Source organism: Berghia stephanieae, chromosome 4 (assembly GCF_034508935.2).
Source record: "Berghia stephanieae isolate SIO BIC M18660-M18661 chromosome 4, UCSD_Bste_1.3, whole genome shotgun sequence".
Taxonomy (NCBI): Eukaryota; Metazoa; Mollusca; class Gastropoda; order Nudibranchia; family Aeolidiidae; genus Berghia; species Berghia stephanieae.
The window spans coordinates 35,510,864-35,537,876 of NC_088363.1; the positions used below are offsets into that span (position 1 = coordinate 35,510,864).

Genomic DNA, 27,013 nt, shown 5'->3' on the forward strand with positions numbered 1-27,013 from the left:
TATATGGTTTATTCGCATAAATAAATGTATGGCTTTTTCCTGGAAGATTGTGAAGACCAGATGTAAATATGCGGCTCTGTGGTCTGGTGGTATGACACTCGCTTTCGGATCGGAAGGTCCTGGGATCGGGCCATGCTCGGCGCATAGTTGAGTCCTTGGAAAAGGCTCTTTACTCACATTCTCTTACCGTACTCAGGTGTAAAATGAGTACCTGGCGGTTAACAGCGTTGTCTCTGTCGTTAAGAAGATTGTAATATCGCCTAACAGGCGTCATGTCTCGTTCTACATGTTATGTGTTGCTGTTGGTCAGTGACCCCTTTGTAAAGCGCTTTGCGCTCGTTTAGTGGATATTACGCTATATAAAAGCTTTAGTTTGTGTTGTTGTTTTTTTTCCCAAGAAGATTGTGAAAACCATATGTAAATAATTGTAAGGGTTTAATAATGATGAATCTTTGAAATCAAGGAAATACTTTATGGATACCGTGTAAACTAGTATGTTTAAGTCGAGTTTTCTAAACGACAAGGTCTCCAGATTAACTTTTTTCAAACCAACATAGTAAGTCTTCATTATCACAATAGGCTTCAACAGTCTTGACGTCATTCCTTCGTAATGACGCATAGTAACTTAGTAACTGGTTCTAAACTATCGGAATAATAATGGCGGACGCCCTTCTGAAATACTTCTCCGACGAGCGTAAAAGTGTATCCAAAGGAGAAAAACATTATAAATCTGATCGTGTTTTGATTGTTATACATTCTGATCACAAGTCATGTGAAAAAGTTCTAGCCAGCACGAAGTACCGATTTTTTTTTGTTTAGAACCAAGCTGCTCGTTGCTTGGCGGACGTGATATCAGACTATTGAATCCTATTAATTATGCATAAGCTCGCATTGTTTACATATCGATTTTTTCTTCAGATTTGTAACTGTGCACGCGTATCTTAAATTGTACCCCAATAACATCCAACCAAAACACACCACCTGCAGATCTCATTCAATATCGTCGACTTTAAAATATATAATTACCAATGATTTCAATCAAACCCTAGGCTTAATAAATGATACGATAACGATTTTTAATTGTTGTTATGCAGACAGGAAATAAACATCAATTACAATATCGATTCGTATTTAATCGATGATTTGATTTCATATCAACAGTAATAGAATAAATGAAATAATCAAATTCCCTTTATTCATCCCATAGGAGAATTTGTATTTAAGGTCTATTTGAATAACATAGGCGTCAGCCGCAGTGCAGCGACGAAACCTGAACTCATAACATCAATAGAGCCAACAATCGTATGATTTTAAACACACACACACACACACACACACAGAGAGAGAGAGAGAGAGAGAGAGAGAGAGAGAGAGAGAGAGATAGACAGAAACACACATTCACTCAAACAAACCCCCCAAAAAAGCTACAAAAGTATCAACGTCAAATCAAAATCAACAGAGTACGAAATCGCACTCAAATTATTGGGGTCCCGAAAGTCAAACTAATTAGATTCAATAGTCTGATGTCACGTCGCCCAGCAACGTCGGCCATCGTGGTTCTAAACAAAGAAAGTCGGTACTCTTTATTCGTCATGCTGGTTACACGTTTTCATATGTCTTGTGATCAGAATGTGTACGTGTAAAAGTTAAAACATGATCAGATTTTAGATTTATATTGTTGTTTTTTTTTTCATCTGTATACGCTTTTATGCTCGTCGGAGAAATATTTCATAAGAGCGTCCGCCATTGTCAGAATGTGTACGTGTAAAAGTCAAAACATGATCAGATTTATATTGTTGTTTTTTTTTTCATCTGTATACGCTTTTATCCTCGTCGGAGAAATATTTCATAAGGGCGTCCGCCATTGTTCCGATAGTTTAGAGCCAGTTACTAAGTTACCATGCGTCATTACGAGGGAAGTAACGTTACGACTGTTGAAGCCTATTACCAATAATCTTTATAGACCCCAAGCTTAATAACGATAAGACCAAGCAAGGTTTTTTTTATCGTTGTCATAACTCAACGGTACGGTCTTTGCTTCGTACCCGGAATGTGCCGAGTTCGATCTCCGGCCGCTGCGCCGTGTGGCCTTGAGCAAGTCACCTCGCCTGGCTCAATCAATTTGCGGTTCTGCACTGCGGCTGACGCCTGGGTTATTCCAATCTTCCCTTGGAACAATAGACCCTAGAGACAAAATTCCTCTATGGGATGAATAAAGGGAATTTTATCTTATTTTACTGTTTATTTAATTGCCGATAAACTCTGGCTCAATGAGCCTAAGGCTCTAAAAGACTAAAGACTCGTGATACCCATGGAGCCGGAGTTTATCCTGTGTTTTATAGCGCGAAACAGACAATATCAATTGTTTGCTACCATTTAGATAAGAAAACTAGTCTTTCGCAAACTTTCCGCTAAAGCTAACAGAGACCAAGTTTGGGGGGGGGGGGGGGTTCAGAAGGAAAAACATCTCGACTCCACCGGAAATCGATCGCAGTCCTTTTACATGTGAAGCGAGTGCTCTACCAACTGAGCTATCCGACCCCTTTCCCCCCCCCCCCCCCCCCACACACACACACAATTTTTATATCAATTCTGTTTTCATAATAATTACGATAAGACCATAATTCTCTGTTGTCAATCAGTCCGGCCGGAAACAAACATCAATTAAAAATATCGATTCCGATTTAATTAATCGCTTATTATTTAATTAAAGCCCAAAATGAACGCATTGATATCGATATAGCACTCAGAGTCTGAAGATGTAATCGCACGCTTCATCGCCTATTCAGCCATTATCGGTCTATAATTAACTTATAATTTAATTTGATAATTATTTTGATGGCGGAAAAGAAACGAATTGAGTGCATGGAAAAGTTACGGAGTTCTTTCTTGATAGAGAGTGAGTGATGGTTCAATTAATTTTATTGTTCATTTTTGTGCGGCTATGTGGTCTTGTGGTCTAGAAGGAAACTAATGAAGAAGTATTAGAGCAAGCTGAAACTAAAAGGTTATTAATTCGTACAATAAGAAAAAGACAAATGCAATTATTAGGGCACCTAAATCGGCATAAATGTATTGAACATCTTGCTTTCACAGGAAAGATAGAAGGTAAAAAGAGTAAAGGGAGACCAAGAAAATCATATTTGAAGAGTTTGAACAGCTGGGTGACAAAGAAAGAGAAGAGTAATATTAGTTTTCTGAGGTTATCTGATCAGAGAGATGAATGGCGTACCATGATCACTGATGTCTGGCACAGACTTGGTACTTGAAGAAGAAGAAGAATGTGGTCTTGTGGTATGACACTCGCTTTCGGATCGGAAGGTCCCTAAGTTCGAACCTGGCTTGGCGCGTAGTTGAGTCCTTTGGAAAAGACTCTTTTACTCACATTCTCTCACCGTACTCAGGTGTAAAATAAGTACCTGGTCGTTAACAGCATCGACTTGGTCGGAAAAGAAAAATGTAATAACGCCTAACAGGCGTCATGTCATGTCTCGCTCTACATGTTACTTGTTGCTGTTGGTCAGGGAACCTTTGTAAAGCGCTTTGAGCATGTTTAGTGGATATGGAGCATTTTTATAGCGCAATATCCACTAAACGTGCTAAAAGCTCAAGTTTTTTGGGGAGTTTTTCCCCATCAGTTCAAGCTAGCAACAACAACAACAAAATGAAAGAAGCAAAGAGAGAATTACCAAAAAAAAAAAAAAGACAATAGAGCACGGTTATAATGAACACCCACAAGCAGACAAATGTTTCTCTATTTGAGTAATAATTATCTACTTTATTTCATATTAACAAAAAGTGAAAATGGGGAGGATTCGGATGGAGGCGGTACAAATAATGAACGTTTCGGGTATAACTCTATTTATTACATTTTTTCTGAGACAAATTATAGGCTTAATAACAAACCTATTTTTTTTTAGTTTTTGCATGTTAATCATAGTTGAATAAAACTATCTATGTACATGCTCATTTTTAATACATTTTTTTTCCAATTTTGGAAAGTAGCAAAAATCTCCAGGATTGAGTGAATTAATGCAAACACCCTACAGACCAAACCCCAAAATAACCCACAATCCACTCATACTACAACAGAGCTGCCAACTTCAAATTTCAAAAATTCGTAGTTTGCAAGGGAAAAAAAAAGAAGAAAAATCCACTGTAAATAGCTTTAGAATTTTTTTTTTTAAAATTACTCTTGTCATGGTCCAAAAATGCTCCAATGTCCTGAATATAAGTTATAAGACGCTAAACTTTCCTTTTTTAACAAGATTTATTGAGTCAAAGAGACCTATGCAGCTCTGAAGTTGGAGCCAAAAACTCGTATTTCTACGAATTTTTTGTAGTACTAGGCAGGTCTGTATAGATAGTTCGAAGATGACGTCACTCAGGCCTTTATTATTGTTTTTGCCATCCGCGTTTGTGAGTTGTTCTCACTAAAGTGTATTAACCTGACTATAAACGCTCATGGTTACACAGAGTTTGTGTGTTGGTCCGTTATACTTCCGGATGGCAATGTTGTGAACTCCTTGGCCAAGCGCATTCTATCTATACCACGGATTACCAGCCCCACAAACTGTGTACTGCCTCACTCCACCCAATGCCTTTTATTTTACATTTTTTTAAAACAAAACATCACAACACAAACCTGTTCTGATATTTTCCTCACATCCCAAACATCTGGCTGGGTGTGTTATATAATATTATATGATATTATGATAAGGTAAACACTTAATGTCAAGGCAACCCGTTATAAATTCCCTCTAATTCCCTTTACTACCATAATTTGTGCTGTAAGAAATAAACTCGCATTTTATAATTATTTCCATTTTTTTTTAATTTTTAATGAGCTTCTTTATAGCGCAATATCCACTAATTGTACTCAAAACGTTTTTAAAGGGGTCCCTGACCAACAGCAACACTTCATATGTAGGACAAGACATGGCACCTGTTAGGCGATAAAACATGTTGTTTTTTTCCGACATAAACAACGCTGTTAACAGCCAGGTACTCATTTTACACCTGAGAGAATGTGAGTAAAGAGCCTTTTCCTTTTCCTGAACTATGCGCCGAGAGAGGCTCGAACTCAGGACCTTCCGATCCTAAAGCGAGTGTCGTACCACTAGAACCACATAGCCGCAGAAGGGTTTTGAGCCCGAAACGTTCCGTGTTTAGTAATTTTCGTGTTGTTTTTTTTTCTTTTTTGTTTTTTGTTTTTTTTTTCAAGCTGATATATTCTTTTTGTATAGAACTGCTTTTAAATGAAATTCTATATATATATTTTAAAAAAGATACCAATCGTCTTATAACCGAGCTGTGTCTGGGAATTGCCTTTTACAGTCATGACGTCACTTCCCTCGTAATGACGCATAGTAACTTAGTAACTGGCTCTAAACTATCGCAACAATGGCGGACGCCCTTATGAAATATTTCTCTGACGAGCATAAAAGTGTATCCAGAGGAGAAAAGCATTATAAATCTGATCATGTTTTGACTTTTATACATTCTGATCACATGACATATGAAAAGTTCTAGCCAGCATGAAGAATAAAAAGTACAAATTTTCTTTGTTTAGAACCACGCTGCTCGCCGTTGCTGGGCGACGTGACATCAGACTATTGAATCCAATTGCTTTACTGGGAGAGAATCGTGAGTTCCTGATGGTCTCGATAGCTCCAATGTTAGAGCACTCATTTACTAAGCATAGGCAAATACTTGGAATACAGTTATAATATTATATATAGATATAATATGCGCTTGGCTAAGAAACTCACAACATTGCCATCCGGAAGTATAACGGACCAACACATAAAACTCCGTGTAACCATGAACTTTTATAGTCTGGATAAGGGCTAGCCCACACCGGAGACTGACTCCGACGACCCGACACTGCTGTCATCTGCCGTCTTCCGGATAAAGACGTCGCGCACGGACAAAATACTAAGAATAAAGAGAAGAGCCCCTTGACCTACCCATAACAAGCTTGAAAAAAAAAAACGGCTGAGGACGTCGGGTGCTTGGTACGGGTAGGTATAGCTTGCCTTAGCGGTCCGATCTTTGCTTCGTACCCAAAAGGTCCAGAGTTCGACTACCCGCCTCGTTGTGTGGCCTTAAGCAAGTCACCTCGCCTTAGCACACTTTGCGGCGCTACACTGCGGCTGACGCCCGGGTTATACCAGTCTCCCCTTGGAATAGACTCTAAAGACAAATTTCTCCTTGGGGATAAATAAAGGGAATTTTATTATATATTATTGTTATTATTTTTAAAATATTTTTATTATTCATCAACATTATTTTGGCAATCGAAGAGGGAAATAAACAACAACTGCTACTTTTACGTTCCCATCATAATTTTTTATCATCCGGTTTCATGTTACGTACAAGATAATTCTTTGGCTTTTGCCAAATTCTTCATAAGATGATTTGGCTTATTTTTTGATAACGGTTATGTAATGGCCAAATTGGAATGAAATGAATATGGTTATGTTTTGATTTGTTTTTTGTTTTTTGTTGTTTTTTTTTTTTTTGTGTGTGTTTTTTTTTTTTTCTGGGAGTTTTTTCTGAGCCATGAGTTTACGGGGGTCACGGTTAGAAATGATTCAATGAGACGTGATCAACCAACTGAAGACCCACTTTCGGATGGAAATGTTATGAGCTTCTTAGCCAAGCGCACACTATCTATAGATCGCTCCCATTGAGTTGACGGTCCAAATAATCAGCGTAACAATGGGCATGATCTATAGATAGAATGCGCTTGGCCAAGGAGTTCACAACATTGCCATCCTGAAGTATAACGGACCAACACACAAGACTGTGTGTATCCATGAACATTTATAGTCAGGTTAATACAGTTCAGTGAGCATTACTCATAAACGCGGATGGCAAAAAACAATAACAAAGGCCTGAGTGACGTCATCTGCATACTATCTATATTACCTTTCCATGTGCTCGAGGTCATTGATGGTCACATTGGAATATGTGCTCAAAATGACCCACATAGTGAAACGTGTTCACAGTTCGAGAAATATCCAAAACCACAATTAGTCATTTGGCTCAGCGGGACTCATGGGTATGTTTACAACTTTCATAAACAAAGCAGCGTGTTTACATTTAGTGAGAAATGTCCAATCCTTGTACAGCCACAAATCATGTGATCGATGACTAGGTTGGACGAAAACATGAATACAGATCGCTCCCATTAACCAGTAGATTTTTGACCAATCAAAATATGGAATTCGTGACACACCTTCACACGTGCTCGGACAAACATAGTTGGTTATTTATAAACAATAACGTGAATGAAATCGCCCTCTCTCTGATCATTGTTATTGTTTTTATATCGCCAGATGGGTGACTAATTATCACATGATATACTCGATCATATTATAAACGTTTAAGTTTTCGCACAGTTTTCTGTGTTGGTTCTATTGATCAAGCGGTTGAACAGTGGATATTTTATTTAGACACATACCATCGATCGTAAAACCTGTGTAGTTCTCCATGTTTACCAACCAATATCATTGTAGACAGTATGACGACTGTCCGAGAGGCGTGGTTATCTAAGTGTCTATTGACCTTGTTCTGACATAATACCCGTTTGGCACGGGAGATCACTCATGACACGCTCGGGGCTTAAGTTTTCATCTTGTCAGTTTAACTTCATAATTTTATTAATAGCTCTGAAAGGAAAAAAAAAGTATGAAAATGTGAACAAAAATTGTTGATATTAACCAGTTAACCATCGTACTCTGTAAAGACGTGTGTTTTATAAAATTTTGGCCAGAAAACCCGACCTTCAAATAATATCGATATATCTAAATGACCCTCATCTTGGAGGGAAAAAAACAAACTCTCAAACTTGGGAGTTTAAGGAAGACATCGCGGTCTCAGGTTTAAGAGTTTTCGCCGCCAGAGATGAGGGTTATTTAAATCGATCGATATAATTTGAAGGACGAATCGTCTGGCCAAATGTTCAAATATGCGTTTTTCCAGAGTACGGCTGTTTACTGGTTAACTCACTCGACCCTAACACCGACTATATCCGTAGTTTACCCGGGTTACTTTTACCTCATGCCTATTTATAACCTTTTTCTGAGAATTGGATTCAATAGTCTGATGTCACGTCGCCCAGCAACGGCGGCCATCGTGGTTCTAAACAAAGAAAATCGGTACTTTTTATTCTTCATGCTAGCTAGAACTTTTCATATGTCTTGTGATCAGAATGTGTAAAAGTCAAAACATGATCAGATTTATAATGGTTTCTTTTTCTCTGGATACGCGTTTATGCTCGTCAGAGAAATATTTCATAAGGGCGGCCGCCATTGTTCCGATAGTTTAGAGCCAGTTACTAAGTTACAATGCGTCATTACGAGGGAAGTGACGTTACGACTGTTGAAGCGTATTGCGTAGTATCAATGTTTTTAATTTTTACATGTTGATGATAGTTGAATAACACTATCCATGCTCATTTTTAATAGATTTTTTTTCCAATTTTGAAAAGTAGTTAAACTATCTGGGATTGAATGAGTTAACTGGTAAAACGAGGCTTCTAGATCTCAGGTAAATCTCAGGGATGGTTAGGTAACGGTGAAGTTTTATTATTGCCAACGTCTGAGTGACTGGCATCTGGATTCTTTGACTTGATTTTAAATCGACACACAGTTCAAAGGCAGTGTTGAGGTTGATTTGGCACCGTGTTTGAACTTCTCTCTTCCCCCCCTCTCTCTCTCTCTCTCTCTCTCTCTCTCTCTCTCTCTCTCTCTCTTCCTCTCTCTCTCTCTCTCTCTCTTTCTCTCTCTCTCTCTCTCTTCCTCTCTCTCTCTCTCTCTCTGACTCTCTCTCTCTCATTATCTCTCTATTTTTCTATCCGTCTATCTATCTATCTATCTATCTATCTATCTATCTATCTGTCTGTCTGTCTGTCTGCTTATCTATCTATCTATCTATCTATCTCTCTTTCTCTCTCTCACAAACACACACACACATACACACACACACGCATACTTTTTTCATTCTTCCTCTTTCCCTTTCTTTCACATCAATATTTCCCCTCCTTTTGATCTCCCTCTCTCTCTCTCTCTCTCTCTCTCTCTCTCTCTCTCTCTCTCTCTCCTCTCCTCACTTTCTTTCTTCTTCTCTTCTACTTTCTATCTTATCTTCTATCACTCTATCTACTTTCTCCATTCTCATCCTAACTTCTCCCCACTATCTCTCCCCCTCTCTCTCTCTCTCTCTCTCTCTCTCTCTCTCTCTCTCTCACTTCAACTCCCTTCCAAATTTTTCATTGCTCATGTGATAACAATTTGTAACTATTAATCTGTGCGTATTGGCTTTATGCCACTAATTCAAAACGTTACCTTATTGTGTGTATTTAATCACTGCGTTTTCATCGCAGTGTTGCTACAGCAAAAGATAATTGATGCTGCTGTGGCGTCTGTATTTGTTGTTGTTGTTGTTGATACTGTTGTTGTTGTTCATGCTGTTGTTGTTTGATTGCTGTTGTTGTTGATACTGTTGTTGTTGATACTGTTGTTGTTGTTGTTGATACTGTTGTTGTTGTTGTTGATACTGTTGTTGTTTGATAGCTGTTGTTGTTGATACTGTTGTTGTTTGATAGCTGTTGTTGTTGATACTGTTGTTGTTGATACTGCTGTTGTTGATACTGCTGTTGTTGATACTGTTGTTGTTTGATAGCTGTTGTTGTTGATACTGTTGTTGTTTGATAGCTGTTGATAGTTGTTGTAGTTATTTGTGTTGCTGTTGTTGTTGATGTTGTTGTTGTTGTTGATTTTGCTTCTGTTGTTGTTGTTGTTGCTGTGCTGGTTGTTGTTGTTCTTGTTGTTGGTGGTGGTGGTTGTGGTTGTGGTGTTGTTATGCTGTTGTTGTTGTTTTTTTTTTGTTATATATTGTTGTGGCTGGTATTATTGTTGTTGTTACTGTTATTGTTGCTGTTGTTGTCGTTGTTGTCGTTGTTGTTGTTGTTGGTGGTTGTGGTGGTGTTATTGTTGTTATTGTTATTGTTGATGTTGCTGTTGTTTTTATTGCTATTGGGTTTTTTTTTGTTGTTGTTGTTCATCGGGGTTCTGATTTAGTTTTTGCTTGATAGTCTTATTTTTGCAGACTCATTGCTTTACTAGTGATGTTTTCAACAGCGTTAAATTATGGACACTTAGAATTTGAAGATCTATATTTGTCCATCTAAAGTTATAATCTCAGATGTTCTCAGTTTTAGATATTGAGGAGTATTTCCTATAGCATTCCATCAGATCTGGGGTTTATCCCGGTTCCTATAGCGTGAAATGGACACTAGCAATTGCTTGCTACCCTTCCGATAGGATATTAAAAAGTAGTTCTTCAGAGCCATTGAGAAAATAGAGCCGGAGTTGGATAGGGCGCTAGTTAGTCTATTATCGCAAAGTATTTTCCGCCAGATTTAATAGACCCAGCTACCCAATCACTGCAGGGTGGACAAAAAAATATCGACTTCACCCGGGATCGATCTCGGTTCCCCTGCTGTGTGAAAGGTTTAGCGAAAAAAAAACAACTTTGACTGCACTGAATTGGCCCTTTTGCAAGTGCTCTACCAATTGAGCTATAGAGGCCCCTAATATATTATTAATCCTTCTATTCTTTTGTTAAAAAAAAACTGAAATGAAATGAAAGGTCAAATCAAAAGGAAAACGAAGCACCATAATAAATATTCATATCTGCTGCCACCTCTCCGGTTCATATTTCCGTAATCACAACTGGTCAAATAAAGCGGAGCGCTGTAAGCTCGTAATTGTGCTTAGATAAATACCAACGCAGAGCAACATCTCCTTCCCACAAAGAATGCTAAAGGTCAAACAGTTAAGCCTTTATATATTAGCCAGGACAACAAAAGACCTCGGAAAGGATAAACAATGGGCTTTTTTTTTATCTTCGAGATTTTTTTGTTTTAACTCACTCAAACCTAACACCGACTATAGATAGAATGCGCTTGGCCAAGGAGTTCACAACATTGCCATCCGGAAGTATAACGGACCAACACACAAACTCTGTGTAACCATGAACTTTTATAGTCTGGTTAATACAGTTTAGTGAGAACAACTCACAAACGCAGATGGCAAAAACAATAACAAAGGCCTGAGTGACGTCATCTGCATACTATCTATATCCGTAGTTTACCCGGGGTTACTTTTACACCATTCCTATTAATTTATTACATTTTTCTGAGACAAATTATAGGCGTAGTATCAAAGTCAATGTTTTTTGTTTTTACATCTTAATGGTAATTGAATAAGAATATCTATGCACATGCTCATTTTAAATACATTTTTTCCAATTCAGAAAAGAAGCAAAAATCTCTAGGATTGAGTAAGGTAAGGGGATGGGGAGAGGGTGGGGGGGGGGGGGGGGGGGGGGCTCACATGCTTACCGATGCAATTGGCAAATCCTCCAGATTTTGAAGTACGAGAAAATAAGATTTTACCCTGCCAGATTTTTTTGGTAAAGAATTTTCAACTTCATCTTTATCGTGTAGTGGTATGACACTCCCCTTCGGATCGGAAGGTCCTGGGTTTGAGCCTCGCTCGGCGCGTAATTTAGTTCTTGGAAAATGCTCTTTACTCACATTCTCTAACCGTATTCCGGTGTTAAATAAATGTCTACCTGACCGTTAACAGCGGTTGTCTCTGTCGGAACAAATTTTAATATCGCCTAACTGTCGCCATGTCTCGTTCAACATGTTAAGTGTTGCTGTTAGTTGCTCAGGGACCCTTTGTAAAGCGCTTTGATCACGTTTAGTGGTTACTGCGCTATATAAAAGCTCCAATCAGGGAGGTCTCAAGTTAATGGCATTTTCCTTTAAGCTGACATGTGCCCTTATGTGATTAATAACTACCGTACTATGGATAATCAAGTATTAAAAATTTTGGCCAGAAAACTCATCTTTCGTATATCAATCGATTTAAAGGACCTTCACCTTGGAAAAAAAAAACCCTCGCAAGATCCCAGGTTTGAGAGTTTTTACCAAGATGAGGATCATGCGAATTGATCGATGATTGAGAGATATGTTTTTATGGCCAAATTTTTAAATAGTTGTCTTTCGGGAGTAAGGCAGGCGGTTAACTGGTTAATTACATGCCAATATATATACATGCTGGTTAAATTTCATTATAACAAGAAATGAAGTGAGTAGGAAAGTGCCAGAAGACAACAGGAGAATAAAAACTCCGCGGCGGCGATGGGGGGGGGGGGGGGTCGAACCCGCGACCTTACTTGTGCGACAACTCCGCCTGGCCGGGGAGATCGTGACTCTACCGTATGAGCTATCCACAACCCCCTAGAAAGGTCGCTTCAAACCTTAGTCTAACTAAAGCCTTCTCTCCCCGATTTCTTGAGCTCACGGGTTCAACACACACAAAATCCACGAAGTTAGTGAGTTAGCCAGCCAGCTTTTAAGCCTAAATTTCATTGCTTGGTTTGTAGTCGAATTCAAGGAACGTATTCCATTTTTGTTTTCAAAATCGTCGAAAATAGGTCTTGAATGTAGGTCATGCTTGGGGCAGCACAATGCCATACTACCTGAACAGTGTGTCTACCTGATTTGTAAATAAATAAACAGATAGAACGATAATGGTAATCACAGTGATAACGGTCGGATCAGGCACTGGAGAAATGTAAAAAAAATCTGAAATGGTGTCAATGATAAAATGTCAGAAAAAGCAGAGGAGAAAAACCTTGTGCATTTATATAGGGCAATATCCACTAAACGTACTAAAAGCGCTTTACAAGAGATCCCTAATAGCTAACAACACTTAACATGTTGGACGAGACATGACACGAGTTTTTTTTCGGACTGAGAGAACGCTGTTATTGATCAGGTACTCATTTTACACATGAATACGGTGAGAGAATGAGATTTAAGAGCCTTTTTCCAAGTACTCAAAGATTCGCCGCTCCTAGCAGCGAGCTTCGAACCTTGTACCTTCCGGACGAAGGCGCTTAGCACATGGACGCAAAAAAAACACAAAAAAACAACGTATGTCTACCTGATTTGTAAATTAATAAAGAGATTGAACGATAATGGTAATGACAATGATATAAAGATTGGAGCAGGGCTTGGAGAAACGTACAGCGTCTGATGTCGGTGTGGATGATAATTGTTGTTTGTTTGTTTTTAAGGGTTTTACGGCGCTTGCAACACATTTAGGTTATATCAGCGCCAGTAAAAAGGAAGAAAATATGGTAGTAAAAAGTTCTAGAATTACAATTAAAGCACCCAAGAGAAAGTAAGACAAAGGGGAACTGGGAACAAAAGTGATCAGATGTAGATTCCAAGAGCATACCCTCAATGTACTCAGTTTGAGATCACCTATAAGCACAAAATCCAACAAAGAGGAATATACTAAAATGCTTACATTATACATTCAAAATAACAAATATAATAATAATAATACATAAAAGAGAGATGATTTACAATGAAAAAAATATCATCTCCCAAAACAATATCTATGCATTTGATTGTTTCCCTCCCAGCCAACTAATCTCATTCCAAGACAAAGACAGAAAGCATGTTGGAAAACAGATATAGGGAGATAGAAGACACAGTATGTACCTCCCTGCCCACTACGGGAGGTCAGGAACCCCACCCAGTGTGTGAAGGATAACATGTCAAAGCAGAGTACAAAATAACTTGAGCGTGTATATAGCGCAATATCCAATAAGCTAACCATAGCTAACCAAAGTTAACATGTTGGATGAGCAGACATGACGCCTGTTACGCGATAATACTACATTTGTTTTTAGGGGAGAGACAACACTGATAATTAACAGACGAGTAGGCTACTCATTTTACACCTGAGTAAGGTGAGAGAATGCGTTTAATTTAAGGTTACACACAGTTTTGTGAGTTGGTTGGTATGTTATATCCGGCTGGCGGATGTTGTGAGGTTTTTAAACTATACGCAAAGCACCATTTGACACAACTGTAATCGCACCGGTGATTCAGAATGTTGTTATTATAACGATTTCCGATCAACCGGAACTCAGTGTAAACAGGAAGTGAACGGTGATCCTATCTCGTTATGCATGTAGGACGGGACATGACGCCTGTTAGGTGAGATTACAATTTTTCGCACAGAGACACCGCTGTTAACGGCCAGGTACTCATTTTACATGAGTACGGTGAGAGAATGTGAGTAAAGAGTCTTTTCCAAGGACTCAACTACTATGCGCCGAGCGAGTCTCGAACCCAGGACCTTCCAATCCTAAAGCAAGTGTCATACTACTTGACCACATACCAGTATGTTGTTGCCTGTTCTGTTTCTTGTTTTGATTTTACTTGGGCTGTTTCTATTTTTTTAAGATAAAGATATCTGTTGTGTAATGGTAGCACGTCTGACCGGTAATCATAAAGTCTGAGGTTCCGACACAAAATCATGTGCACGTTGAACATTACTCATCTTCTTAATGTATTTTAGTGGAACCCCATCGTCGCCATCGTAAACTTATACCCTGATACTGACCAAAAAAATACGCCAAGAGACAGGTCTCTTCCATCACGTCAGGATCTTTTATTCCTATAATCAAATCCAAGGAAGAAGTTGGGGGGTCAAAGTTGAGCATAAAAAGAGCTTTTCGCAGTCTTGCAGTATACATCTTTGTTAATAGACTGATTTTTTGGGATGTTTTTTTTTTCCTTGTATTTGTCTTCCTTGTTTTGTCTGGCACCTTCCCTACGCATTTGTTCAGATAATTTATCTTACACCGTTGCCTGCCTCCGCCCTAGTTTCTTAATTTGACATTTGTGACCCACCGCCTCAAAACGGTATTAAGTCGGGATGCTCAAAGCGGTAAGAATAGAATCTGTGACCAAAAACATCAGACTTGGGTTGTCCATGTATGTATTATTGAAGAAAAGATATAGAATTTTAAAGTGCTGAAATCCGAAATTTCATTTTCTAGACCAGTTAAACTTAAAATTGACCTTTCAGTATCTTGTTCATCCCGACATAATACCGTTTTGAGGCGATGGGTCACATTTTCCTTTTTAATTGTGAGGGGTAATAATTTTTTGATTTGTGTTTTTTCCTTTTTGTTTTTTGCTGGGTTTTTTTTTTGGGGGGGGGGAGTATGTTTTTTTTTGTTTTTTTGGTGTTGTTTGGGGTGGGGGTCAAGGGTGAGTTGGTTTTTGTTTGAGTGTTGTTTGTTTGTTTGTTTGTTTATTTGTTTGTTTTACCCTTTAGGCCATATTGCAGCTTTGTGGTCCATTGTTATGACCATCGCCTTAGGACTTGTATGTCCTTGGAAGGCGCAAAGTTGAGTTCTTGGAAAAGGTTCGCCACTGTGTGCGCCCTTTATAAGAAACAAGAGTAGCAGTTGATTGTATACTGCCGTAATCTGGAAACCCCCATAATATTTGAAAATTTGGCCAGAAAACTCGTCCTTCAAATATCGATCGCTTTTTAATGACACTCATCTTGGCAAAAACTCTCAAACCTGGGAATTCGAGAAGTTCTGGTTTTTAGAGATTTTGCCAAGATAAGGGTAATTTAAATCAATCGATATTTAAAGGACGAGTTTTCTGGCCAAATTTTTAAATATGGTGTTTTTCTTTCCAGAGTACGGCAGTATTGACTTTAACTTTAGCACCACAGTGATACCGACTCCATTATTCAAATTAATATCATGGCTGATTTCCGATCAAGCGGAACTCTGTGTAAGCAGGAAGTGGAACGGAGATCCTATCTCAATATGCCAGTGTTAATTTCTGGTGAAGCGCCAACGACATCGGATTCAATTTAGAAGAATTGAAAGCCGTGGGGTAATGTGATAATATGATGATAATTGTTCATCGTGATATAACCAGAATGGCAATTTTCTTCCCCCTTGCCCCCCCCCCCCCCCAACCCCAACTACTTTTGATGTTCTTTTTTTGTGCTAGTTTCTATTTTTGGTTGTTTGTTGTTGTTTTTTGGAGGTTTTTTTGTTTTGGGGGGGGGGGGGGGGGGGTTGCTGTCCACCCAGCAGTTACAGGGTTGCTGAGTCTGTTGGATTTGGCGGAAAGTACTTTGCGATAAATAGCGTCTATCCAATGAATAGCAAGCAATTGCTCTAGAAACCGGGATAAACTGCGGCTCCATGGGCCTAATGGCTCTGAAGGACTTCTACGATCAGGCCGTAACGAAGGCTACGGTTGGCTGCGTTAGGGCTGACCCACATCAGAGACTGCCGTCCTCTGCCGTCTTCCGGGTATAGACGTCGGGCATGGATAAAATACTAAGAATAAAGAGAAGAGCCGCTAGACCTACCCGCAAGCTCGGAAAAAAACGACAGGTGACGTCGGGTGCTTGTTATGGGTAGGTCTAACGGCTCTTCTCTTTATTCTTAGTATTTTGTCCGTGCCCGACGTCTTTATCCGGAAAACGACAGAGGACGGCAGTGCCGGGTCGTCGGAGTCAGTCTCCGGTGTGGGTTAGCCCTTACACTTAACTATTGACGCTATGATTTGGTAAAATACTCACAACATCTGCCCAGCAGCTGATGAATTGTACCGAGACAAAATCATGTCCAAGTTAAAACGCTTGTTAATCTTTTAATTGAGCTTTTATATAGCGCAATATCCACTAAATGTGCTCAAAGCCCTTTACAAGGGGTCCCTGGTCAACAGCAACATTTAACATGTAGGACCTGTTCGGCGATGTTACAATTTTTCGGACAAAGACAACGCTGTTACCGGCCAGGTACTCATTTTACACATGATTACGGTGAGAGAATGTGAGTAAAGAGCCTTTTCCAAGGACTCAACTATGCGCCGAGCGCGAGGCTCGAACCCAGGACCTTCCGATCCGAAAGCGAGTGTAATACCATGAGACCACATAGCCGCACAATCTTCTTAATATATTTTAGTGGAACCCCATCGTCGCCATCGTAAACTTATAGCCTGATACTGACCAAAAAAATACGCCAAGAGACAGGTCTCTTCCATCACGTCAGGATCTTTTATTCCTATAATCAAATCCAAGGTAGAAGTTGGGGGGTCAAAGTTGAGCATAAAAAGAGCTTTTCGCAGTTGGATTCGTTGGGCGGAGGAATTTTGGTGAGGGTGCAAATCAAAAACCTTTGAACTCTAACCTTTAAATATCTTGAAGGTCACTCTTGACTCTCTTAAATAGGGATGTGTCGAAATGTCAAACATGATAATTTGAGAGGTACGTACCCGTTTTGTGGAAAGGCGATTTTAGGGGATTTGGAGGTGGTGGGGTGGTTTGGGGAGGGGGGGATTTAGAAAGGTATGTGTGTGGGAGAAGGGGGGGGGGGGAGATGTAGAAAGGTATGTGTGTGTGTGGGGAGGGATAGAAAATATTTTAAGGAAAGCGACAGATATGGTTTGTTTTTAGCCAGTCAACTGTCGTATTTTGGCAAAAACACGTATTTAAAATTTGACCAAAAAAAAATAATAAATCAATTGATTTATATGACCCTCATCCTGGCAAAAGCTCTCAAACCTGGGACCTCGCGAGCTCTAACTTTAAGTCCCAGGTTTGAGAGTCTATTTTCCAAGATGAGGTTTATTTAAATCCGTTGATATTTGAAGGACGAGTTTTTAGGTCAAATTTTTTTTCAACACGTGTCTTTCCAGAGTAAAAAAGTCAACTGATGAAACAATTGGTTTTGTCAACAATTTTAAAATTGAGCAATTAAGACTAAATAATTATATTTCCCAAGGATAAAGCGAGATGCCGACAGCGGGTTCAATCCCGGGTGTAAGTACAGTGCAATAATTTAACCACTCGGCCATATCATAATCATAAAACCGTTTGTTTTTTTGCTTGCTTGCTTGTTTGTTTATTTGGTTTGTTTGTTTGTTTATTTTTTGTTTGATTGTTTTTTTTATTAGTTTTGTTTTGTTTCTGATTTTTAGGAGGGGGGGGGAGGCATCATGTCTCTTTCTACATCTTACGTGTTGCTGTTGGTCAGGGACCCTTTGTGAAGCGCGTTTTTTGAGCACGTTAGTGGATATTGCGCTGTATTAAAAGCTCAAGTTCTTTTTCTTATCTTTTTTTTTTTTTTTTTGGAAGGGGGGGGGGGGGTTGTTTGGGGGGTTTTTTGGTCTTTTTTTAAGACCAGAACTTATTCTCTAATTTGTTACTTTTTTGTTATTATTAAATACTTAATGACTGTAGATGATGATTATATTTCTCTTAAATGCTAAATATATTATATAACGACAATTTTGAAGCATTTTAAGTTCAAATTAAATAACCCCTAATAACTACAGAATACCGCACACAGACGATGGGTAATTAATAACAGTATTCAACTCGTAACGTGAATGCAGTTGGTTTTGGAATGTAGGTTAATGGGGATTATTAATGGTTTACTTGGGCATGAAGACAGGCGGTAGCCTATTTTACATCTTTTTAATGTTATTAGTTTGGCTACTTGGTCTTACTCAATTATCAAAAGGATTAAACTCCCTTTATTCATCCCCAATGGGAAATTTGCCTTTAGAGAAAAAGTGGAATAACCCAGGCGTCAGCCGCAATACAGCGCCGCAAAATGAGCTAGGGAGAGTTGACTTGCTCAAAATAATTACTTTGAGGATTGAAATATAAGTATTTTTCACTGGTTTGGATTTATTAAATGTGTTATATTTTTTATCGCGGAATAACTCACTCGCAAGCTTGTGAGTTATTTGGCGCGATAAAAAAAAGCTCATTCAATAAATCCAAACCCGTGAAAGGTTCCTATAAAATGGAATGCGTTTTAAGACAGCGTATTGATAGAAACAAGTCGAGGCAGGCAATTTTTTTAACCCTCTCCTTACCACATGCATAAAAATCGTCATATTTGTTACGACACTAGATATATACATTTTTCTTATTCAGATATATTTTGTACATCACAAACTTTGAAGAATGGTCTTTATTTAATTAATTAGAACAAAAAGTTGTTTTGAAGAGAGAATGTTTGAGTTTTAAAAACCAATTTTGTCCTGAGTAAGCCTGCCATTTTGGGAAAATACGGAAAATAATCAGTTAATGGAGAGAAAGATAAAGGGAGTATATGAGACTCATATATAAGGGAACAACACAAAACAAACGACCTTTCGGCCTTTGGCCTTTTTCAAGTAAAGTGTTTACTTGGAAAAAAAAGACCAAAACGTCGTTTGTTTTATGTTGTTCCCTTGTAATGAGATAAATAATAATGTGAAATTGAATGTAAGCTTCAATTTAATTACAAAAACAGATCAAATGAAAGTTTCGGGTTTCCCCTTTATCAACAAAATAGGATGAATGAAACACCACAGATGAATGAGATGATGCGGTAGTGGCGTAGTTAAGATGAATAAACAAAACATTGATTGGCAGGAAATAGTATGCTCCTTTGTAAGGAAGCACGAATTAAAATATAATGAGTCAAATTTACTCCCTTTATCTTTCTCTCCATCATATTGGCTCATTTAGACACCTCTAGTTTTAATTTTCTTTTAGAGGCATTTGGTCTTGTATTTTTCTTTTTGCTTTATCTGGTACTGTTTCTCAGACACTTTTTTCAGATCATTAAAACAAAAATTAACCAAAGTCTCATCATGTTTGTCTGTATTAAATTCAATTTCCTTCACTGGGCATGATCTATATTAACATTCCATGTGCTCGAGGTCATTGGCCACATTGCAAAATGTGCTCAAAGTGACCCACATAGTGAAAAGTGTTCACAGCTTTTTAAATATCTAACATCGCGATTGGTCATTTGAGTCAGCTTGACACATGGGTATGTTTATAACGTTTGTAAACAAAGCAGCGTGTTTATATTTGTAAAGAAATATACAATCGTTGGACAGCAACAAACCATGTGATTGATGACCTGGTTGGACGAAAACACGAATATAGATAGAATGCGCTTGGCCAAGGAGTTCACAACATTGGCATCCGGAAGTATAACGGACCAACACACAAACTCTGTGTAACCATGAACGTTTATAGTCTGGTTCATACAGTTTAGTGAGAACAACTCACAAACGCGGATGGCAAAAACAATAACAAAGGCCTGAGTGACGTCATCTGCATACTATCTATAGATCGCTCCCATTGAATCAGAGTCCGATAAAATAACGTTTTACCACCGCGGGTTACATTTATTTATTATCGTGCATCTACTAAGTGGTCTTGAAGTATTTATAACACTCGGATCGGAAGGTCCTGGGTTCGAGCCTCGCTCGGTGCATAGTTGAGTCCTTAAAAAAAGGGCTCATCATTCACATTCTCACACCGTAGTCGGGTGTAAAATGAGTACCTGGCCATCAACAGCATTGTCTCTGTCGTACAAAAAAACATTGTCATATCGCCTAACAGGCCTCCTGTCTCGTCCTACATGTTAAGTGTAAGTGTTGTTGGCCAGGGATCCCTTGTAAAGCACTTTTAAAATTTTGGGGTGGTTTTGTTTTTGTTTTTTGTTGTTTTATTTTTTGTATTTTACTTTCTTGCTTTGTCTGGCACCTTTCATACACACTGGTTCAGTTCTTTATCTAACACCGGTGCCTGCTCCTTAATTTCTAACTTTGATGTTTTTTTAAAAAGCGCTTTGAGCGCGTTTGATGGATATTGCCCTATATATAAAAGCTTAAGTTTTTGTTATTGTTTTGTGTTTTTTGGGGGGATTTTTTTTCTTTTTTTTTTTGGTTTAGTTTTGTTTGTTTTTTTTTTTTACTGTAAACCTTGAACGATCTTTAATTACTCAAACCCTTACTTTCCCCTTAATTTATTTTTCATATATCTTTCTTTCTCTCTCAGAAAACTCCTCATTCAAAGCACCAAGAAAAAACACATGCCTCCATTCCCCCACCCACAATAACCCCCAACCCCCCTCCTTCACGTGCAGCATTGGCAGTGCAGTGCATCATTCGTTACACAAGACGTTCCGTGTTCTTCTAAAGGAGTCAAAAACTCCACCTGGCACAAGCGCCAACCTTGTCATCGTCACCACCGTCGTCGTCATCTTCATCAGTATCGTCATCGTCATCATCTTCACTCCTATCTTCATTAACTCATCCCATGCATGACTGACTGAGCTGTGAGTGAATAATACCGTGGCACTCAATGACCAGAGAGAGAGAGAGAGGCGTAAAAGTTGTTGCAAAAGGTGAGCTGTTATCGTTTTTCCTGCACGTGCCTAAGATAACATGTGGAAAGATTTACACCAAATTCAAAAAGTCTCATATTAGCCGTGTTTGTTGCAAGTTCGAAAATTAAAAAAACCCAACAGATTTACTCAAGTTTACGAGTATTTTAGAATGTAAATGTGACCCATCACCTCAAAACAGTGTTATGTCGTGTTAGCAAAATGCTGAAAATTAAATCTATAGATAGAACGAATATGACGTCACTCAAGCCTTTGTTGTTGTATTTTACCATCCGCGTTTGTGAGTTATTCTCACCAAACTGTATTAACAAGACTAAAACAGTTCATGGATACACACAGTTTTGTGTGTTGGTCCGTTATACTTCCGGATGGCAATGTTGTTAACTCCTAAGCCAAGCGCATACTATATATCGATAGAAAGAAGTTGACGCCACTCGGGTCTTTGTTATTTTTTAATTAATTTTTTTTTTGGGCACCCATGTTTTGGAGTAATCCTCACTAAACTGTATTATCCAGACCATAAACCTTCAAGGTTACACATAGTTTTGTGAGTAAGTCCGTTATACTTCCGGTGGCAATGTTGTGAGTTACTTAGCCAAGCGGACACTATCTATAGATAGTATGCAAATGACGTCACTCAGGCCTTTGTTATTGTTTTTGCCATCCGCGATTGTGAGTTGTTCTCACTAAACTGTATTAACCAGGCTATAAAAGTTAATGGTTACACAGAGTTTGTGTGTTGGTCCGTTATACTTCCGGATGGCAATGTTGTGAACTCCTTGGCCAAGCGCATTCTATCTATAGCTTAAAACATCAGGGTGGTGGTGGGGGAGGGGGGGGGGGGGTGTCCCGATAGCTCAGTTGGTAGAGCACTCGCTTCAGACTTCAAAGCAATTGCTATTGTCCGTTTCACGCTATAAAAACCGGGATAAACTCCGGCTCCATGGGATGAACGGCTCTGACAGGACTACTTTTTAAATATAAAATATCGGACTTAAGTTGCTTATAGATAGTATGCGCTTGGCTAAGAAACTCACAACTTTGCCATCCGGAAGTATAACCGACCAACACACATAACTATGTGTAAAGTTAAACGTTTATAGTTTGGATAATACAGTTTAGTGAGAACTACTCATAAACGTAGATGGCAAAAAACAATAACAAAGACCCGAGTGACGTCAACTTCGTTCTACCTATATGTTATACTGAGCAGAATGCTTACATTATTTCAGAACGACAAATAACAAAACTTCATATTATTTTTGATCAGTTTGGCTTTAATCATTCTGACATTTTAGCATATGGATCATCCAAACATTATACCGTTTTGAGACCACGAGTCACATATAAAAGTGATAATCATCGATCACGGGTTTTATAGTGGGGGTGGAGGGGGGGGGGCACGTTGGATAAAATTAGATTTTCACCTTAACTTCTACAAATAGAATTGAAGTTAATGACTTTGTGGGGGGGGGGGGGGGGGGGGGGTCACGTTAGCTCATTTGATAGAGCACTCGTTTCACATGCAAAGGGACCGAGATCGATCCCGGGTGCAGTCGAGATTATTTTTCTCTGACCCCCCCCCCCCCCTCCCTCCCGTCCACCCAGCAGTGATTGAGTAGCTGAGTCTGTTAGATTTGACGAAAAGTACTTTGCGATAAACTAGCGTCCTATCCGATGGAAAGCAATAATTGCTATTGTCCGTTACACGCTATGGAAACCGGGATAAACTCCATGGGCCAAATGGCGCTGAAGGACTACTTTATTTATCATTTTTCTTTGAAGATTGTAATATTTGCTTTAGTTGACAAGGGCTGGGGGGCCTGAATCTGTGGCGGATACTTGGATTGTGTACTCGTCCCGACGTTCCCGGTCGAGAGGGACCGCCGCGTAGATGTCTCCGTCAGAATCGACGATAAAAAGTGGGATGGGTTGGCCATTTTCTCCCAAAACTAAAGAATATACGATCTTACCGTTTGGTCCAATGTCCTTATCTGCCTCTTTGCTGGTGCCGATGAAACTCATGGGGTTTAATTATTCTTTTCTTAAACTTGGAAAACTCAAAAGATAAAATTTCCTACATAAATTAAATGTAGATTTCTGAAGGATTAATTTCTTTTTTTTCGTTGTATCCAATTGCTTCTCAAGTAGTTTGTCTAAATTCTGACTAGAATATGTTTTTATATTCAACATGTCCAAATTTTCATTACAAATTCATCTTTTTATTCCTCAGATGCTGACCTGACCAAGACAACGGAAAAGTCAAAAATTTTCAACAGTTTTCAACAATTTGAATGAAAGCAGCAACTGAATATAAGACCAAAACAAGCTTTGCCGATATAGTCAAGAAAATCAATGCTCAAAATTCTATAAAACTAGGCATGTATACTCATAACATGTAGTCTATTTTCTACAACTTATAATAACAATTTGAATCTAATACAGTGGCATTTGTTTTTACAAAGGAATATAAGTTCATTTTCTAAAGAACCAAAAAACGCACTTATTCACCAAAATATACGTCACGATGGCCTTCCAAATTCCAGATCCATCGTCTCTTTTGTCATTATCCATCTTCCAAACATCACTGACCAAAATCTTGATGCCAATATCACTGCTCATCTTAACCCTGTGGTTATCTCCCCTGCCCCAATGTCAAGCAGAGAATACGCCGCCAGTGCTAAACTTAAAAATAGCCTTGATAAAAGGAACAAGATTGCAGGTTACCGAAGACACTCCAATCCAATCTCTACTTGGTCTTCTGGAGGTCGAAGATCTCGACAAAGGACCAGAGGGAAAAGTCTTGTGTAGAAGCGAAAGCAACTACGTCGGATTAGCCGAAAAGGGCCCAAACTTCTACATGGTACAGCTCGAAAACCATTTAGATCGTGAAATCTCTCCCCTTGTCGATGTTGTGTTTCTCTGCACTGACAATGGTGCACCTCCTCTTTCCCAAAAAGCCGTGTTTTCAATAGAGGTCATTGATGTCAATGACAACAAGCCAAGATTTACGCAGGAAATGTACGTATTTTCCATGGTTGAAAACAACGATCTTGATACATTCGTCGGAATGGTAAAAGCTATAGATGCAGACATGGGTGAAAATGCGGAGGTAAGCTATTTTCTAGAAGACGAAAATGGAAAAACTCCAATGAATTTTAAGATTGACGAGAAGACGGGGTCTATAATGTGCACAGCGTCAATTGACCGAGAATCCACGCCCGAAATTATCCTGTACGTTTACTCAGAGGACCACGGAATTCCGCCTCTTCACGACGAGGCGACGATCAAAATAGAAATAATCGATACCAACGACAACATACCGGTGATCATTTCTAAAAACTTCTCTATTGAAGAAGAATTAAACCCCATGAGTTTCATCGGCACCATCAAAGCGGTGGATAAGGACACTGGACCAAACGGTGAGATCGTATATTCTTTAGTTTTCGGAGAAAATGGCCAACCCATCCCACCTTTTATCGTCGATTCTGACGGAGATATCTACGCGGCGGTTCCTCTCGACCGGGAACGTCGGGACGAGTACACAATCCAAGTATCCGCCACAGATTCAGGCCCCCAGCCCTTGTCAACTAAAGCAAATATTACAATCTTCGTCCTGGACGTCAACGATAATCGGCCCACGATCCTGTTCCCAAAAGATATCGATGACTTTGATGATTTAGGAATGGCTGTCAATGATAGTAACTCTGTAATAATTGATTGGTATTCGCCAGACAAAAGCAAGGTAGTATCCAAGGTATACGCTGTTGATGAAGACATTAAGGAAAACGGGCGGATATTTTACTCTATAGAATCGATTAATTCTCAGCCAATCAACGACGATAGTTTATTCGACATAAACAAAGACACCGGGCAAATCTTTATCCGTCGTTTCGTAAAAAGTTCCGATGACCCAGTTCAAGTTTTGTCAATTCTCGTTTATGATGGTGGAGTTCCATCTTTGAATGTGACCGTGTCTCTGAACGTTACTTTAGATGTTGACTTTTCAGCGCTGACGTCACCGCCACCTACAACATCAACGCAGACGGGGATGTCCCAGAAAGGACCTCGTGATTCAGCAAGCACAGTTACTTTTGGATTTCTGTCCCTTTTGTGTAGTAGTTTTATTTTTATGATCTATTTCGTAATTTAAATTATTGATGACTACGTTGTTTATGTAAGATTTACGTGATGTTTTGTTTGAATATTTTACCACTAAACCGCCGGAATCTGGAAAAAAAACATGTATTTCAAAGTTTGGCCAGCCTTCAAACATCAATCGATTAAAATGACTCTCATCTTGGCGGAGCATGACTATTTTCTGGCCATATTTTTAAACACATTTTTGTTTTGTGTTTTGTTTTTCCCCCAGAGTCAGGGCGGCTAACTGGTTAATATTGCTGTCGTGCAGGGTTGCCAGTTTGATATTTTAATGCCAAATCTAAAAAGAAAATAATTACAATTTATGCTGCTCTTTGGTATTCCAAATTTGAAGAATCTTCGGAGAATTCGTAATGGAACATATTTAATTATTTATCTTGCTTTTGCATTGAATAGTTTAGTGTGAAACAAATTTACAAACCGTGCAGAAAGTTTCTGTTTTACCATGGGGTGGGGAAGGCGGGGGGGGGGGAGGGCTAAAGGGTGCCATTATGACAAAAGACTCCTAAACGTGTAAGGGAGGTGGGGCGTGGCGGAAGATGAAAGAAACAATGGCCGCATGGCAAAGCAGCACATAGGAGTTCTCAAGTAGCTCTGGTTGAACATTTATATAGGGCAATATCCACGAAATGTGCTGAAATGTGATTGAAGACCCCTTGTAAAGCGCTTTGAGCACGTTTAGTGGATATTGCGCTAGATATAAAAGCTCAATTAAAAAGAAATTGAGCTTCGTTTAAGCTATATTAATCACATTGCCATTACTCGTCTTTTGATGAAAACGATAAGAACTGGCGTTATCTCATTGGGCCCATGGAGCCGGAGTTTATCCCGTTTTCTATGGCGTGAAACAGGTAATATAAATTTTTGCCATCCTTTGGATAGGACGCTAGTCTATCGCAAAGTACTTCCCGCCAAATATAACGTACTCAGTACCCATTCTTCACTGCTGGGTGGACAGGTGGGGGGGGGGGGGAATCAGAAAAAATCTCGACTGCACCCAGGGTCGATCTTGTTCCCTTTGCGTGTGAAGCGAGTGCTCTACCTACTGAGCTATCGGGACCCCCCACTGAATACATACCTTGTGTAAATGATCTTCTGATTTCAGAGTGATGGCATCTTATAGCCTAAATTAATGTTGGTCATTAATAGAAATCATTCATGATGATTAAAAAATATTCATTTACTTTCAAACTCATCATTCAGAATTGTGTTTACTTTTCTTTTATCATTATTTTTGGCAAGTGGTTTGAAAATGAATTCTCTGTACTAATAGGGTTCAACAGTGACGTCACTTCCCTCGTCATGACGCATAGTAACTGGTTCTAAACTACCTGAACAATGGCGGACGCCATTATCTCCATCACAGCCTTTATGAAATACTTCTCCGACGGGCATAAAATTGTATTCAGAGGAGAAAAAACATTATAAATCTGATCATGTTTTGACTTTTATACATTCTGATCACATGACATGTGAAAAAAGTTCTAGCCAGCATGAAGAATAAAAAGTACCGATTTTCTTTGTTTAGAACCAAGCTGCAGGTTGCTGGGCGGAGGTGACATCAATTATAATGTCATTCTCCTCTGTATACACTTTTATGCACGTCGGAGAAGTATTTCATAAGGGCGGCAATGGAGATAATGGCGTCCGCCATTGTTCCCATTGTTCAGAACCAGTTACTCTGCGTCATTACGAGGAAAGTGACGTCATGACTGTTGAACCCTATACT

General features: G+C 39.0%; 1 protein-coding gene across 2 annotated transcripts in view; it reads left to right on the forward strand.

Annotated features, from left to right (window-relative positions):
- The window catches only part of LOC144970477 (protocadherin-9-like), a 38,340-nt gene extending 11,855 nt beyond the window's left edge, over positions 1 to 26,485 (forward strand). The window contains exons 1-3 of one of the 2 annotated variants that reach the window (XM_078910172.1): positions 17,621 to 17,744; positions 20,775 to 21,123; positions 23,357 to 26,485. In XM_078910172.1, coding sequence (XP_078766298.1) covers positions 23,651 to 25,276 — 1,626 coding nt within the window. In that variant the 5' untranslated portion in view covers positions 17,621 to 17,744; positions 20,775 to 21,123; positions 23,357 to 23,650 and the 3' untranslated portion in view covers positions 25,277 to 26,485. Of the gene's footprint in view, positions 1 to 17,620; positions 17,745 to 20,774; positions 21,124 to 23,356 lie in introns of those variants that run through there. The other variant, XM_078910171.1, reaches the window with a different exon arrangement.
- The last annotated feature ends 528 nt before the right edge of the window (positions 26,486 to 27,013 follow it).